The sequence below is a fragment of the Cariama cristata genome, unplaced genomic scaffold (genome assembly GCF_000690535.1).
Source record: "Cariama cristata isolate BGI_N322 unplaced genomic scaffold, ASM69053v1 scaffold20737, whole genome shotgun sequence".
Lineage (NCBI taxonomy): Eukaryota > Metazoa > Chordata > Aves > Cariamiformes > Cariamidae > Cariama > Cariama cristata.
Genome location: NW_009626342.1, coordinates 1,688 through 14,903, shown reverse-complemented (window position 1 = coordinate 14,903; position 13,216 = coordinate 1,688). Strand labels below are relative to the sequence as shown.

General features: G+C 41.8%; 1 protein-coding gene across 1 annotated transcript; it reads right to left on the bottom strand.

Annotated features, from left to right (window-relative positions):
* Positions 1-457: 457 nt before the first annotated feature.
* PDIA6 (protein disulfide isomerase family A, member 6) lies at positions 458-12,356 on the bottom strand. The gene is made up of 12 exons (XM_009704006.1): positions 12,187-12,356; positions 10,913-10,970; positions 10,036-10,162; positions 9,613-9,719; positions 8,052-8,185; positions 7,521-7,635; positions 6,445-6,585; positions 5,125-5,209; positions 4,963-5,035; positions 3,739-3,897; positions 1,656-1,752; positions 458-938 (listed from the first exon to the last, which is right to left on the bottom strand). The coding sequence occupies exons 1-12, from the start codon at positions 12,354-12,356 to the stop codon at positions 870-872; spliced, it is 1,335 nt and encodes a 444-aa protein (XP_009702308.1). The 3' UTR covers positions 458-869.
* Between the last annotated feature and the right edge of the window lie 860 nt (positions 12,357-13,216).

The following is a 13,216-nucleotide window of genomic DNA, read 5'->3' as shown; positions in this document are numbered from 1 at the left end:
GAAACACCCATTTCAAGTCAGAACAATGCCAGAAGCATTACCCAATTTGCTGAAAACAGCAGCGTGGTGTTTTTCTGTTAGCACCCAGAAATCCTCATGCCCTAAAATAGGGATTAGCTTCATCACTAATCCTGGAGAAGAAACCAACATCTCTGAGTGTCTCCCATTGCAGCAGCAACCCCGCTTCCTTTGTATTAACGATGTTATGAAGTCTGGCACAAGGAAAGAGAAAGCCCCTGAGAAGGAATAGGAAAAGGAAGACTAAAAAGCATTTAAACTAAGATTGTCTATCTAATCAGGCTTTAGGCCAAACTGTCAAGTTCACTGACAGCAAAGGGGTGGTTTGGGACTCCCCTCTGCACCAGCCCCTCTAGTCTGCAGTTCATTTTTCAAGAGTCATCCAAAATGGGATAGCTTTTATCATGTGCACCTTTGTTACTCTACAGAAGACTAACACTGTGTGTCAAAAATATTTTGTTTTATTCTTTAATTGAAACAGAAGCTGACCAGGTTCCACCTCCATAAAAAAAAACCCCACACATTTAAAATTGGTTACACTAACAGCCTCCAGTAACACTCAAACAGCACACTATCAACAAAATAAAACCCAAGATGTTCTAAAGAAATATCCATGTTGTGCTCAAAATATTTGTTACACAGAATACAATCAAGTTTACTGGTTATGACAATTCATAGAATTTCTGCAATGTTTTCTTGAGATGCGTACAGTTCACTGCTGCAGTGCATCAAATCGCACAGTGTGTCACGTGCTATTTCTCCATAAAAAGGCCACTGGAATATCCATGGTTGTGAGCCAGGTTGCAAACTGCTGCGCAAACTCTCCCAAAAAAAGAAGTTTCCTGAAGATCTCACAGCTCATCTTTATCCCAGTCATCCAGATCCACATCACTGAGATCAATATCATCTTCAACTGGAAGCTGTGAAAGAGGGAAGGTTTTGAGCATGCATTTAGAAGTGCTTAACACCAGGACATCACTGGCTTCAAAGATGCTTGCTTCATCCTCAGAGTAAAGCTCCCTCCTGTCATCTCTTTCATTCATAAAAATTCAAAGTGAGTTTAGACTACAAAGTGGTTTTCTACTAACAAAAATACTCCAGATGAGGGCAAATACAGAACTATGTATCAAGACTACTACCATAGTCTGTGTTTTAATTCCATCTGAAGTAGATCAAAGGATTGTAGTAACTTTGTTTTTTACAGCAATGTTGAACCTTAAGAACATACTTAATTACTGCGTTATTTATTACATAGGCTTTACTTACAAACTTCCTGACATTAGGACTCTGATGTTAAGGTCAGCATATTGCAAAACCAAGATCTCCACAACATTTGGGTCTGAACGCATACGCTACCACCTCCCTTACTCAGCTTAGGTGCTAACACATTTCAGCCTCAAAGGATCCAACTTCCAAATGACATCCTAACAGCTAGGCAGGAGTACCTGCCCATGACATCAGATGATGCATTTGGTGTTTGGTCTGGTGGCAGGATTTAGATAATCAGAAAACCACCAGCACAACTTGCATCATCTTGAAGAACAAGAATTTTCACATTGCCAGTTCTTAGTTACTCTATCCAGTTGCTTCTGAACCTAGCAAATCATCAGCACTTTTAGAGATGGAGCACCTCTTACCTCACCATCTTTGCCATCCCAAGGTTCAACTAAATGAATTTTAGGGAAAGCTCCACCACCCACTGGTGCTGTAGAACCACGACCGACAGATAGTTCCCTGAGAAAAAACAAATAAAAGTTAAATTTAAGAAATTTCTCTGGTCTCCATCCACCTGGAACAGTGCCTGCTTCAGATAAAAGGAAGTCAACTTTAAGATCTTGTCTCTTGAAGCAAATTTAAACTGGCTGGAAGCAAAAGATTTTCAAATTGAGAAGCAGACAATGGTAGAGCCCTTAAAGCAGTGTTGCAAATTTACAATTGGATCCAAAGAGACAAACTGTGTGAGCTACGCCATTTCATATGTCAGCAGCACAACAAACATGGACAAAAACAACATAGTGCTAAAGGCGCTGTGTATCACTTAAGGCATCTCCAAGAGGAGTCTTTAATTCTAGTTTTGGAAGTCACCTGCAACTGTTACTTGAAATCACTAGTGATCTTTTTTTAGTGGACACTAAGTCTCCACAGGTTACAGTGGGTACGAGGTAACCAGCTTCTGCTTTGAGACACTCCATCTTGCACTTGCTAGTTAGGCTTGCTCGAAAAGCCTAACACATTAAAATCCCAACGAGTTAATCCCTTTGTGTTCTTTCAGAGGCAAATAAGACTGCACAAGCATTTGTCCCCAGGTGGAATCTACAATTTTTATGCTCTTCTCAGTGCCAATCTCATTACTGTTGGTCACTGTTGAGACTACCTATTAGATTACAAAAGCTGCACACAGGAAGCCAACGTAACAGCCAGCTACACCAACTGTGATTGTACTGCTTTCTCTAGGCAGCACAGCTGAGCTGAAGTGTCAAGTAAAAGATTATTCTAGGAAGTATTGCTCTGTAGTAAGACAATGCCAAACCAATTATCTAATGCAATATAAGCTGCTAAGTTGGCTGCTGTGTCCTGGAAGCACCATCCACCCTCACCAGGAGAAGCTTCGCTAAGATGGATTTTATAGACTAACAGAATTTGCCATGTCTGAGAAAGGCAGACTTTTCTCTCACATGCATTAGTACAAACTGGTATTACTCTTCTTGCATCTGAATCCTAAATTTCATTTGATGCTCTGAGAACGTTCCTTTTTGGCATTAAGAAGAAAGCCTGATCACTTACACAGGTAAGAGAATATCACACTGTCTCCATTAATCCAGCAGGAACAGAGTTCAATTAATGTGCTTCTTACGGCAAGGTGAGGAGAGACTGTTGTATTTGCTTTTGCAATTTTGACTGTCCTTGACTGCCATTCTCCAAGCAGAGACATGGAAATAACACTGCTAATGTAAGTTCCCAAAGGCTCTTACATACCCTATGGCAGCTGGTGTTTCACCCAGAAGCAGAGTTTCCACTTCACTTTGACCATGCTTAAGTAACAGTTTAAGTTTAGCCGCTCTGTTTCAGTGCTGCTGCCACCTTCTGTCCTCCCCTCCATTTCTTCTCCCCATCCAATTCTTCTCAGCACTGGCTCTTTCCCAGCTACACAAGAGGCAGTTTCAGGGAACTTGAGCCGAGCAGAGATCTATTGACTTTTTGGATGGATTGCTTTGGCTCCTCCAATTACTTTAATCAGATGCTGGGGGAACAGGGAAGGGGCGGGGGAAGGACAGGACCAGATCGAACCAGAAAGACAAACAGCAACATACAGAACCTCAATAGCACCCATTTATATTCCCAAGCTGGGAACTTCCCAATTACTAATCAGAATGCACCATTTGAGTTAAGTAGTATTGCTTATCAAGTGCCATTAATTTCTTGGGTTACCAGAGAACCAGAATTTTTCAAGATGAAGGCTCCCCTCTGTTTTCAAAACTTGTGCTAAAACTACCATTGAAGTCTAAACAGCCAACTTCTTAATTCTGTCCACCACAAAAAGGGAGCAACTGCTTAATTAGTTGCAATCACGACTGAAATCATTCCCTTACTCCAGTGAATGCTTATCATCCCAACTCTCTTAACTGTGCAAGTCCCCTCTGATCCAGGAGAACCTCATTTTGGTCTAAAGAGTCACAGCCCTGGTTACAAAAAGATTTAAGTCACTTAAAGATTACATACCTGAGAAACTCATTAATCCCTTGCTCACTGAACGATCCTTTCAGAAGGGCAAATTTCATCTTCCGAGCATTAACAGCTGCCATTGCTGGATACCCAAAGCCTCCAATCCCCAGAGAGCTCTCAAGATCTGATTGAGCACCTGCTTCTGTCCACAGCCACCTTGAGGAAGAGATAAAATGAAAAATGAATAATTAGGACATGTACTACAATCATTTTGAAGCCACACATATCCTGCAACCCTGCAGAGTTCAAGCTGGGCTCTGACCTGCCCTTGACAGCATGAGCTGTTACTGAAGTCAGTGGGGAATAGCAGGGACTCGATCCTGAACCACGTAACAGAAGAAAGCCCCCCCATCAGCAGCACCTCTAGGCCAGCCCCATGCTCACAGCCACTGAAAGCTGGATCAGAACAACAGCCAAGAAAGACAGTCCAAGGAAACAACTATGTTACCAACCTGAACAAACTGCGCACTTTAGATCTGACTTCAGCCATTTTAAACCTTGCTTAATATAGGCTAAACATGACAAAGTACTTGCCCAAACCCCATTGTAGAGGATTTCTAGCCAAAGACTACAAGACCAGTATTTCACTCAGTATTAGTTTCTCACTGGTCAGATCTCAGTTCCTGTAATGCAAGTCCCCTGAGGAACCTCTGGAATCAGCTAGTCTCAGCATTTTCCCCCAGGCTTTCATGCCATTTTGCCCCCTCTTCCACAGCAGTCAGTGTGTCAGAACAACTCTCACTTCCCAGAGATCCTAACCTCCACTTGAGACAAGGAGAAAAGGCAAAGCCTGCTGGCCTGCTTTGACAGCATGGAACTTGTTGATAAACTGCAATTTACTTCTTTTTTTTGAGAATTCAACAGTCATACTGACAGACTCACCTACTAGCAAAAGACTAAAAGAAATTGGATAAATACTGCCCCAAAATATTTTAGCATTCACGACCAGCAGAAGACGCTTAAGCTGATCTCATTAATGCTTCGATATCATTTGTAAATTCAGGATTTGAGAGGTGGATGAAAAGAAAAAAAAAATTGGCAGTTTATTCTAAAGCCACAGCATCTCCTCCTGCAGTAGTCGGTGAAATACCAAGATATACTTATCCTGAACAAGGAACAACTCTTACCTGCAGATGAATCGCTATCATACAAATTCTATCCCGTTACCTCTAAAAATGCTCACGTCTTTTCCAAAGACAACCAGCCCACAATGACACTTACCCCCACATTTTCTTTTTGTATTTTTCAGCCATTTTTAACATGACATCCAGGTAAGAATTCCTCCCTGAAGCTCCTGTTTGTTAGAATTGGACAAGTTAAAAACCACAACTACATGCTTTAAGAGACAAATTCATACAGAAGTCTGCTTGCTTGTATGTTTACCTGTGTCAAGAATATGAGGCAGGACAGAAATGATGCAGAGCTGATGAGCATCACAGGTACTCTTCAGAATATCTTCATTAATTATCTGGAAGGAAGGGGGAGAAAGTCAATGACAGTAAGACTTGGTTACCCAGCTGGGACTGTACTTCCCTCCAACAGCCTATCGGCTGCATCCTACAAAGTAATAAGCATTGAAATAACTTGACACAAAAGCTTACAAGCCTCTCCGACTCCCCTGATCCCCCAACACAAGACTAATTACAAAGAGTTCACAAAGTCTTCTGTTGAGACTTGCAGCAACAGGAAAGTAAGCAGTACCAAATAAGGCTTACAGAGAGCACAGCAAGATGTCACTTCTTGCTCAAAATCACTGTCCTTGGACCAGGGTTGGAAACAGTACCCCCAGACCTATGCACATGCCTGTAGGTTTCCTTCACAGTACTGCTAGCATAAGGAGAGCCAGCAGGGTGCAGCATTTGCTGAAGATGAGGACATTTAGTCGATTTTAACAGCAATACTGGTTTTGTGTGATCTACCTTAAAAGGGAATCAACCCATTTATCTACATCAGTGGTCTCCAAACTTTGTTTGTGCAACCCTGCCAGTAAAAAAAAAAAATTCTATGCACACAGCCCCAATATATGTATATCAGTTATATACATGTACTACTGTACTAACATTATATACATTATAAAGCATACAGAAAATATACATTTTTAAAGGATGACAAAGATGAAATAAACACAATTTTAAAATATCTTTACGTACATTAATGGTACAAATGTTTTGTTTTTTTTTTTTCTCTTCCTGCACCCCAACAGATTGTCTTGCATGCACTCCACTTTGGAGACAACTGATCATGATTTCAAATCTACCAACATCAAGCTGAAACTAGCAGTCACCATACAGAGGGTGGAGGTTTTTGGACAACAAGCAAGAGTAGGCATCATGCATCTCCTAATGGATGGCTTACTAATGACAAAAACCTGCTCTCTTGTAAGAAAACACATGGGGCACAGAACCCAACCTTTTCACTCATTCCTCAAGAGAGGATTCAGACACCCTAGTACCATCCGGTCAGTGTCTTCACTGTATCAATTCTGATAATCTTTCAGTCAACAACAAATTCACAGTAAAAATTAATTAACAGAAAGCTGAATGATCAGATTCGTCATCCTTGGCTTTCTGCTGCAAAACACTGTGCAAGCAGCACACTTAGGCTGTTTTATTTACAGTTAATATAGTCCTGCAAAAAGTGCTGCAAAGGATACGACAGAAGGATATGACAGAGAAGCAGGTTGAGAAAATGATGTAGAGGTACCTCCAGGAGCTCCGGTGGTGGTGCATTATCAGAAAACAGATCCAGAGCACGAGCAATGATATCAGATCTAGTTCTCCCACCATCATAGTCAACAGGGTCTTCTCCTTTCTGGAAGATTTTAATGGTGGGAAATCCACGAATCTGCAAGACAAGTTTAAGCCATCAGCTCAAATAAATATGAATATTTATGGTGGAAGTTATCTGCTACTCTGATGTGTTCTAGATTAACAGAAAGGGAAGTCATTTAACATCTACATGAACCAAGTCTCACAGCATGTTATGACTGAACAATTTTGTAGCTTCCCACTTGTGCAACAATTCAAAACAAGGTTAACATACACTGAAACATCGTTTCAGTCCTGATGCATTAACAATGATTTAATCTCAATTTAGACACACAAAGCACTGCAGGTTTAAGTACCATGAGGACTATCTTAACTCTATTTCTTAGACATTAGTTTCCCCAGTTTGTCTCGGGGCAGAGGGAAACAGCACTGTGCCTACATGGCAACAAGTGGACCTTAAGCTCCCTCTGCTACACTTCCAGTAAAACTTGCTCAGTTCTCCTGGTGGCTGCCAGCCACGTGCACTTACAGGTAAATGAAGCAGCACACTGTAAGCTCCCTGTACTGTATTAAAAATTAAAGACTATCAGTTCACTTTGGGCATGCAGCACAGCTGAGTTGGGCAGCTAATATTGTCAGAGTGATCCCTGATAACTACTTCCAAGATTCACAAGTACATGTGTGGGTTCTGGCGATGCCCAGCCAGCATACACAGTCTGAAAGGAGAGAACTATCACTTCAGATTATACAGCTATACAAGGTCTTATGGCTTTTTAATGCCTTTTTCATCAGCAACATCCAGATTTATTCCTTTTCTCTCACCCCATTTATTTATGTTTACTGACATTCAGGAATGAATTATTTGTAGAAAAATGGTATGTGTCACAACCTTATTTTTAGCGCAAAACATTTAAGTGGTACTGAACTATTCCTTAATCTGGTAAGCATTAAAGAGAAATCTGACTTACTAGAGATGGAAAAGAAATTATAACCACTGCAGAGCACACTCACCCCGTATCGGCTTGCCAGCATCTGATTGACTGTTGCATCTACTGCAGCCAGCTTTACTTTTCCCTTTGTTTGTTCCTTCACCTCCGTGGCAGCAGCTGCCCATTCTGGCTCCAGGCTGAAAAACAAAGAGTAAGAGTGCTCTAAGCTCCCTGAGAGCTGGCAAAAGCATACCACATTCCAACACTGTGTAGCATACTCCATTCAGAAAGAAAAAGTCTCTGCAAAGAATGACAGCTAGGAGGGTTATTCCAAATGAGACTGAAGTTGTGCATCTCAAGGAATGAAAAGGTTAATAAAACTTCAGGATCTTATTTCCACTGGTAACAGGATTTTACTGCTAAGGAAGAGTGCAGCCAGAGCAGCACCAAGGTGCGCTGAGCAAGAGAAGCCCACACATTCTTGTTAAAACACCTTACAGAAAACCCCACTTCTGATATACCAGAGATGCAAGGTCTCTTTTAGGGGACTAAGGGTATTGCACAAAAACAAGCGCTAATAGGAACTGAATTGTCAAAGAAAAACCTCATTTACTTTTTGCAGTGCCCACACCATGGGGCATAAAATTCCACCATCCACACATCGTCACTATTTATGACGTTCTTATCAAAGCTGTCATCAGTCAGCTCAATCACATCCTTCTTATCTCCACCTCCGCTCTCTCGGCTCTGTAAGAAACAAACAGACCCTCACATAAGAAGTAACCAAAATTGGTTTCCCACACAAACCATCTCCTGTGTGTCACGTCATACCAAATGGTCTTTATTTGAATGAGATACAAAACAGGCAGTGTTAGGTCATACAACTTTCCCATTTTAGAACTGACAATACACACAGCCTACTCCCACACCACTTTCAAGAAAGAGCAACTGAACCTTCTCTAAAAAAAAAAAAAGAAATCAGGTCAAACTAACAGGAAGATGTGGGAACACTTTTCCAGTTCGTCATGCTCTGATTTTTCCAAGAACAAAGTGCCCTCCACCTCCCCCCCACCCCACCGTGCCGCGGTTTCCAGGCAAAACAAACACGTGTGAGTGCAATACACACTACAGGGTACAGTCCACTCAGGTCTTCTATCTGGCCAACCCGAGGATGTTGCAGTGTACTTGCTCCATAATTTAGAAACAGTAGTAGAAGATGGAAGCTTTCAATTTACCTTCATGGAGAACTGCAGAACACTACCAAATTAAAACAAACTCATCCACCTAACTTAGACCAAGACTAAGTAAATGGTACCTCAACCAGTTGGAGAATGGGACTAACAGGGACCTCAAAGTTCAAAGGGAGATGCACCTGGGGAAGAATAACCCCATGCACCAGTACATGCTGGGCACTGACCAGTTGGAAAGCAGCTTTTCAGAGAGGGACCTGGGGGTCCTAGTAGACAACAAGCAAGCTGACTATGACCCAGCAATGCACCACTGCAGCAAAGGCAGTCAAAAGCCTCGTGGACTATGCTAGGCAGAGAGCTGCCAGCAGGTCTGAGGAGGTGATCTTTCCCTCTGCTCAGCACTGTGTGAAACACCTGGAGTGCTGGGTCCAGTTCTGTGCTCCCCAGTATAAGAGGCATGCACACACTGGAGCAAGTCCAGCCAAGAGTGAAAGCTGATTAAGGCCTTTGAGCATCTGACACATGATGAGAGGCTGAGAAAGCTGGGATTGCTCAACTGGGAAGAGAGAAGGCTCAGCATGGATCCTATCCATGTATATAAATACCCAAGTGGAGGGTAGTAGAGAAACAAAGGAGGACTCTTCTCTGCAATGCCCAGTGACAGGATAAAAAGGGTGTAAGTTGAAATATAAGAATTTAAGTTAAACAGAAAACTTTTCTACTGTGAGGGCAGTCAAACACTGGAACATGTTGCCCAGAGAGTGTGTGGAGTCTCAGTCCTTAGAGATACTCGCAACTTGATGGGACACAGCCCTGAGCAATCTGCTCTAGCTGACCCTGCACTGGGCAGGGGGCTGGACTAGACAACCTCCAGAGGTCCCTTCCAACATCAACTATTTGTGAACTGAGTCAAGAGTACAAGCTCTGATCTCCTGTACAGGAGAGTCTTCAGTTGAAAACAAACACACACATTCCCCCAAATACCTGTTTCCCAGAACTATATCCTCCACTTCGGCCACTAAGACGGTCTTTCACCAGGGACCGAAGAGCACTTAGAGCAGCATCAACAATAGCGTCACTTGTCCTGCCACCTGCAATGCAGCAAAATGAGTGATTAAAGCATCAAAAGGTCAGTTTAAGGTAGACCCCCGACTTAATTACCAACTTAATACTCCCTCACCCTAAGGATTTTTCAGGAAAAGCTGGACTGGGCTGTGAGTGATATGGTACTAGTGATGGGATGTCACTGACAAACACAAGCAGCAGGACTGATGTCACTCCACTTTTTAACTATCCACCTTGTCTGATGGCAGGTGGCTGTGGCAAGCTCCCAGTAAACGGGAAGAATTACCACAATTACTATATTCAGGGAAGTTTTTAGGCATGCAACACATGAAAGAGCATTACCCTGATAATCCTCTGCTTTGTTTTTGTTGGCTCCAAATATCTTGATAGTTGGAAACCCTCTGACTCCATATTGTCCACCCAAGGACTGATGTTTATCTGCATCCACCGCGCCTACTTTCACTACACCCTGTGGAAATAAAAACAAAAACTAAGACAAGACTTCTACAGTGATTTAACACATTTTACACTCTGTGCATGCTGGAGAGAACGAGTTAGTAGGAGGGTAAGAAAACAGTCACCAGAAGAGAGGTATTATCCCCCCAAATGCATTAAACTACTGAACACCCTATATGCCCATTTCTTTCTTCATCCTGACAAACTAAGTTTTAAATCATTTGGGATTTTGTTTTAGTTGGGTTTTTTGCTTTGTTGGGTGGTCTTTTTTTTAAAAGAATGGGAATATATTTACATAGGCAAGAGTTCAGCAAATCCCAACATTACCAAGTTTTCTGTAATTAAAGAAATACTCATCATCAACAGCTTACAAAGCTGTTTTCAAATACTCAGTTCATGCAGTTCCTCTACTTCAGAGGCAGGTGACAGGACAGCGAGAAAGAAGAGAAACATGCTATTTTGGGGGATGACTGGATTCTAATGTCTTCTGGTGCTGTTAAAAAGCAGCCCTGAAAAACAGTAATCGTAATTCACAGGGACAGAATTGACTTTTGTCCTCTACAATTCAATGGCTTTTTTTAAAAAAGGAAAGAAACTCACAAAAATCCTGACGTTAAGTGCCTCTGGCCACTTCTCTGGCTGGACAAGTATGACTAAAATGATGTGGTTTTGGGGACTAAATCCCACCTCTGTGTTCCCAAGCCAGGTGACAAATAGCCAAACTCTCTTCAATCCACAAGCACATTTGAAAGGCTAAACTTACTTTTAAGGCTGTTGCTGCTTTCTTCCACTCAGGGGTTAGTCTTTGACAATGACCACACCTTTTAGAAAAAAACAAAACAAAAAAACCCCCAGTAATTGTCATTCAGATCTGACAACTATTTCACAAACTACAGAGTGGTCTTGTTGGGTTTGCAATTACAGAACAGTCACTCACAGCAAACCATAGGAGACTTAAGATCTACTCATGAAGAGGAGAAAAGGCTATGCTACAACATCACATTATCAGTTGGACTTCTGAAGAAGAACCTCCACATGTATTACACAAGTGCATACACACACATATACGCACACATCTCAAAAGCTACCTGGCTTTCCTAACAGAGGCACAAATGTGAGCACCAAAATCCAGATTTGCACACTAGTCTGCTTGTTGCAAGCTAAAACAGACCTGTGATGAAGTCTGAAAAAAATTATTCTAGAGGTAACTTCTTAACTAGCAAGAATTTGTGGCACAACATTTCCTGGAGGTGTCTGGGGTAGAAGACCAACAGCTAACTGGCAACCGGTGTATAATCACAACATCACAAGTCTACAGGGAAAAAGGAGCTGTCAATTTACTTACACCTGTTCCACACTTTATTGCCATTGTTCAATAAAGCTTCCCATTGCCCATAAAGCTGCAACAACACTAGAAGAGGCACAGCAAGCTTTCCCCTAAACCTCTCAGTCCAGACACAGTCAGGCTGTTGCAATGAGAGCCCCCTTTCTCCAGAACATGGAGCTTCAGATGGCAATAGCACAGAAGATTTGTGCAAAGATGGGATATACACCACCAGAATTCACATGGAAGAGACTCCATGCTCTGGATGTGAGCAGGACAGGAGATAGAGGTGCTAAATTAAAATGCGCAAAGCCAGTATTTTTCAGTGGAAATTGGAAATTCTAAGTGTAAATTCAGATCTGTCCTTTCACATCAGAATCAGGTTCAGGAAGACAGAAGCGAGGGGCCTTCTCACTTACCTATTGCACTTTGATAATTTTTAATACTAATTTCAGTAGAAAAATTGAAGTAGTCAAATGGCATATAAGGTTTTGTTATTAGACCCTATTTTCCAGCTTCAAACCAATTCCTGCCTTTTTCCCTTATCAGGGTATTTTAAATAAGAGTCCCAACTACAGCCATTTTGCTAGTCATGAGGCCATCAAACCGGTAACTGTACTGCCAACAACTGAACGAAATCCTGGACTGATAAGCAGCAGATTCCTATGCTGCTCCTCCACAAGAGCAAGCAAATACACAGCTGTAATTCTTACCATGGGGCGTAGAACTCCACAAGCCACAGGCTCTCACTCTGAATGACCTCCTTGTTGAAGTTAGTTGGTGTTAGCTCTATCACATCATCACTGGCCGAATATAAACCATTAACTGCCAGGAATAACGTGCAGCTCACTGTGCCTAGAACAAAAAGCAAAGCAATCAGCATTGCTGCAGAACATCTATGATTCTCTTGTTGCCATGGCTCAATCATCTCCCCACTCCCTGCAAATCAGCAAGGGGAGAGAAAAAAAAACAAACCACCACAATAGAGAGGGAACGAGATTCTACTTTGACTAGGAAAAAAGGAAGTTAAGGCAAGATACATGCTTTCCCTCCTCACTTAAATCATGATTCCACAGGATCACATAATATATTCTCTGTGCCTAATGCTAGCTGGAGTGATGTCACTCCTGCTACAGCTCTCCAGAGAGTATTTTATCAAAGCTGCTAACTTAACTACTACTGGTACCAGACCAGCAGAACTTTCACTGGGATCCCCACAATCAGCTACATTTTTTTCAGTTCTTTCTCCTGGAAACTCCTAAGCCAACTGCCCACACCTCTTGCACAGCAGGCACTCAAACACATCTTTCATACAATCACATAATGCAGGACTGTCCCAACTAGTCTTAGTACAGTTACACTTATTTTAGGACCAGCACTTGAGGCACTAGTAGTGTAAGGAGCTCCTTCATTCTTGCTCATGAGCATCTTAGTCTACCATTGATTTACCTATCAACAGACTGCAGAACAACAGTTAAGTCTCTCTGGTTAACAATTCAAGCACTTAGAATGCTAAAAAAGGAAAAAAAATCATTAAAAGGTACAAGGAAATTGCTTTGTCTTAAGAAAGACTTCATACTTCTGGTCACTTCTGGATCTTATTATTGCTTGAGACTTTGCACATAAAAACCTCATAATCCTTCCTTCTGCCAAGTCAGAGAGATTGAGAGATGAGTTGATGAAAGATGGCAAACATCTCTAACAAAATCCACATAGCAAAAAACTTTTCTTAATCCACCAAAG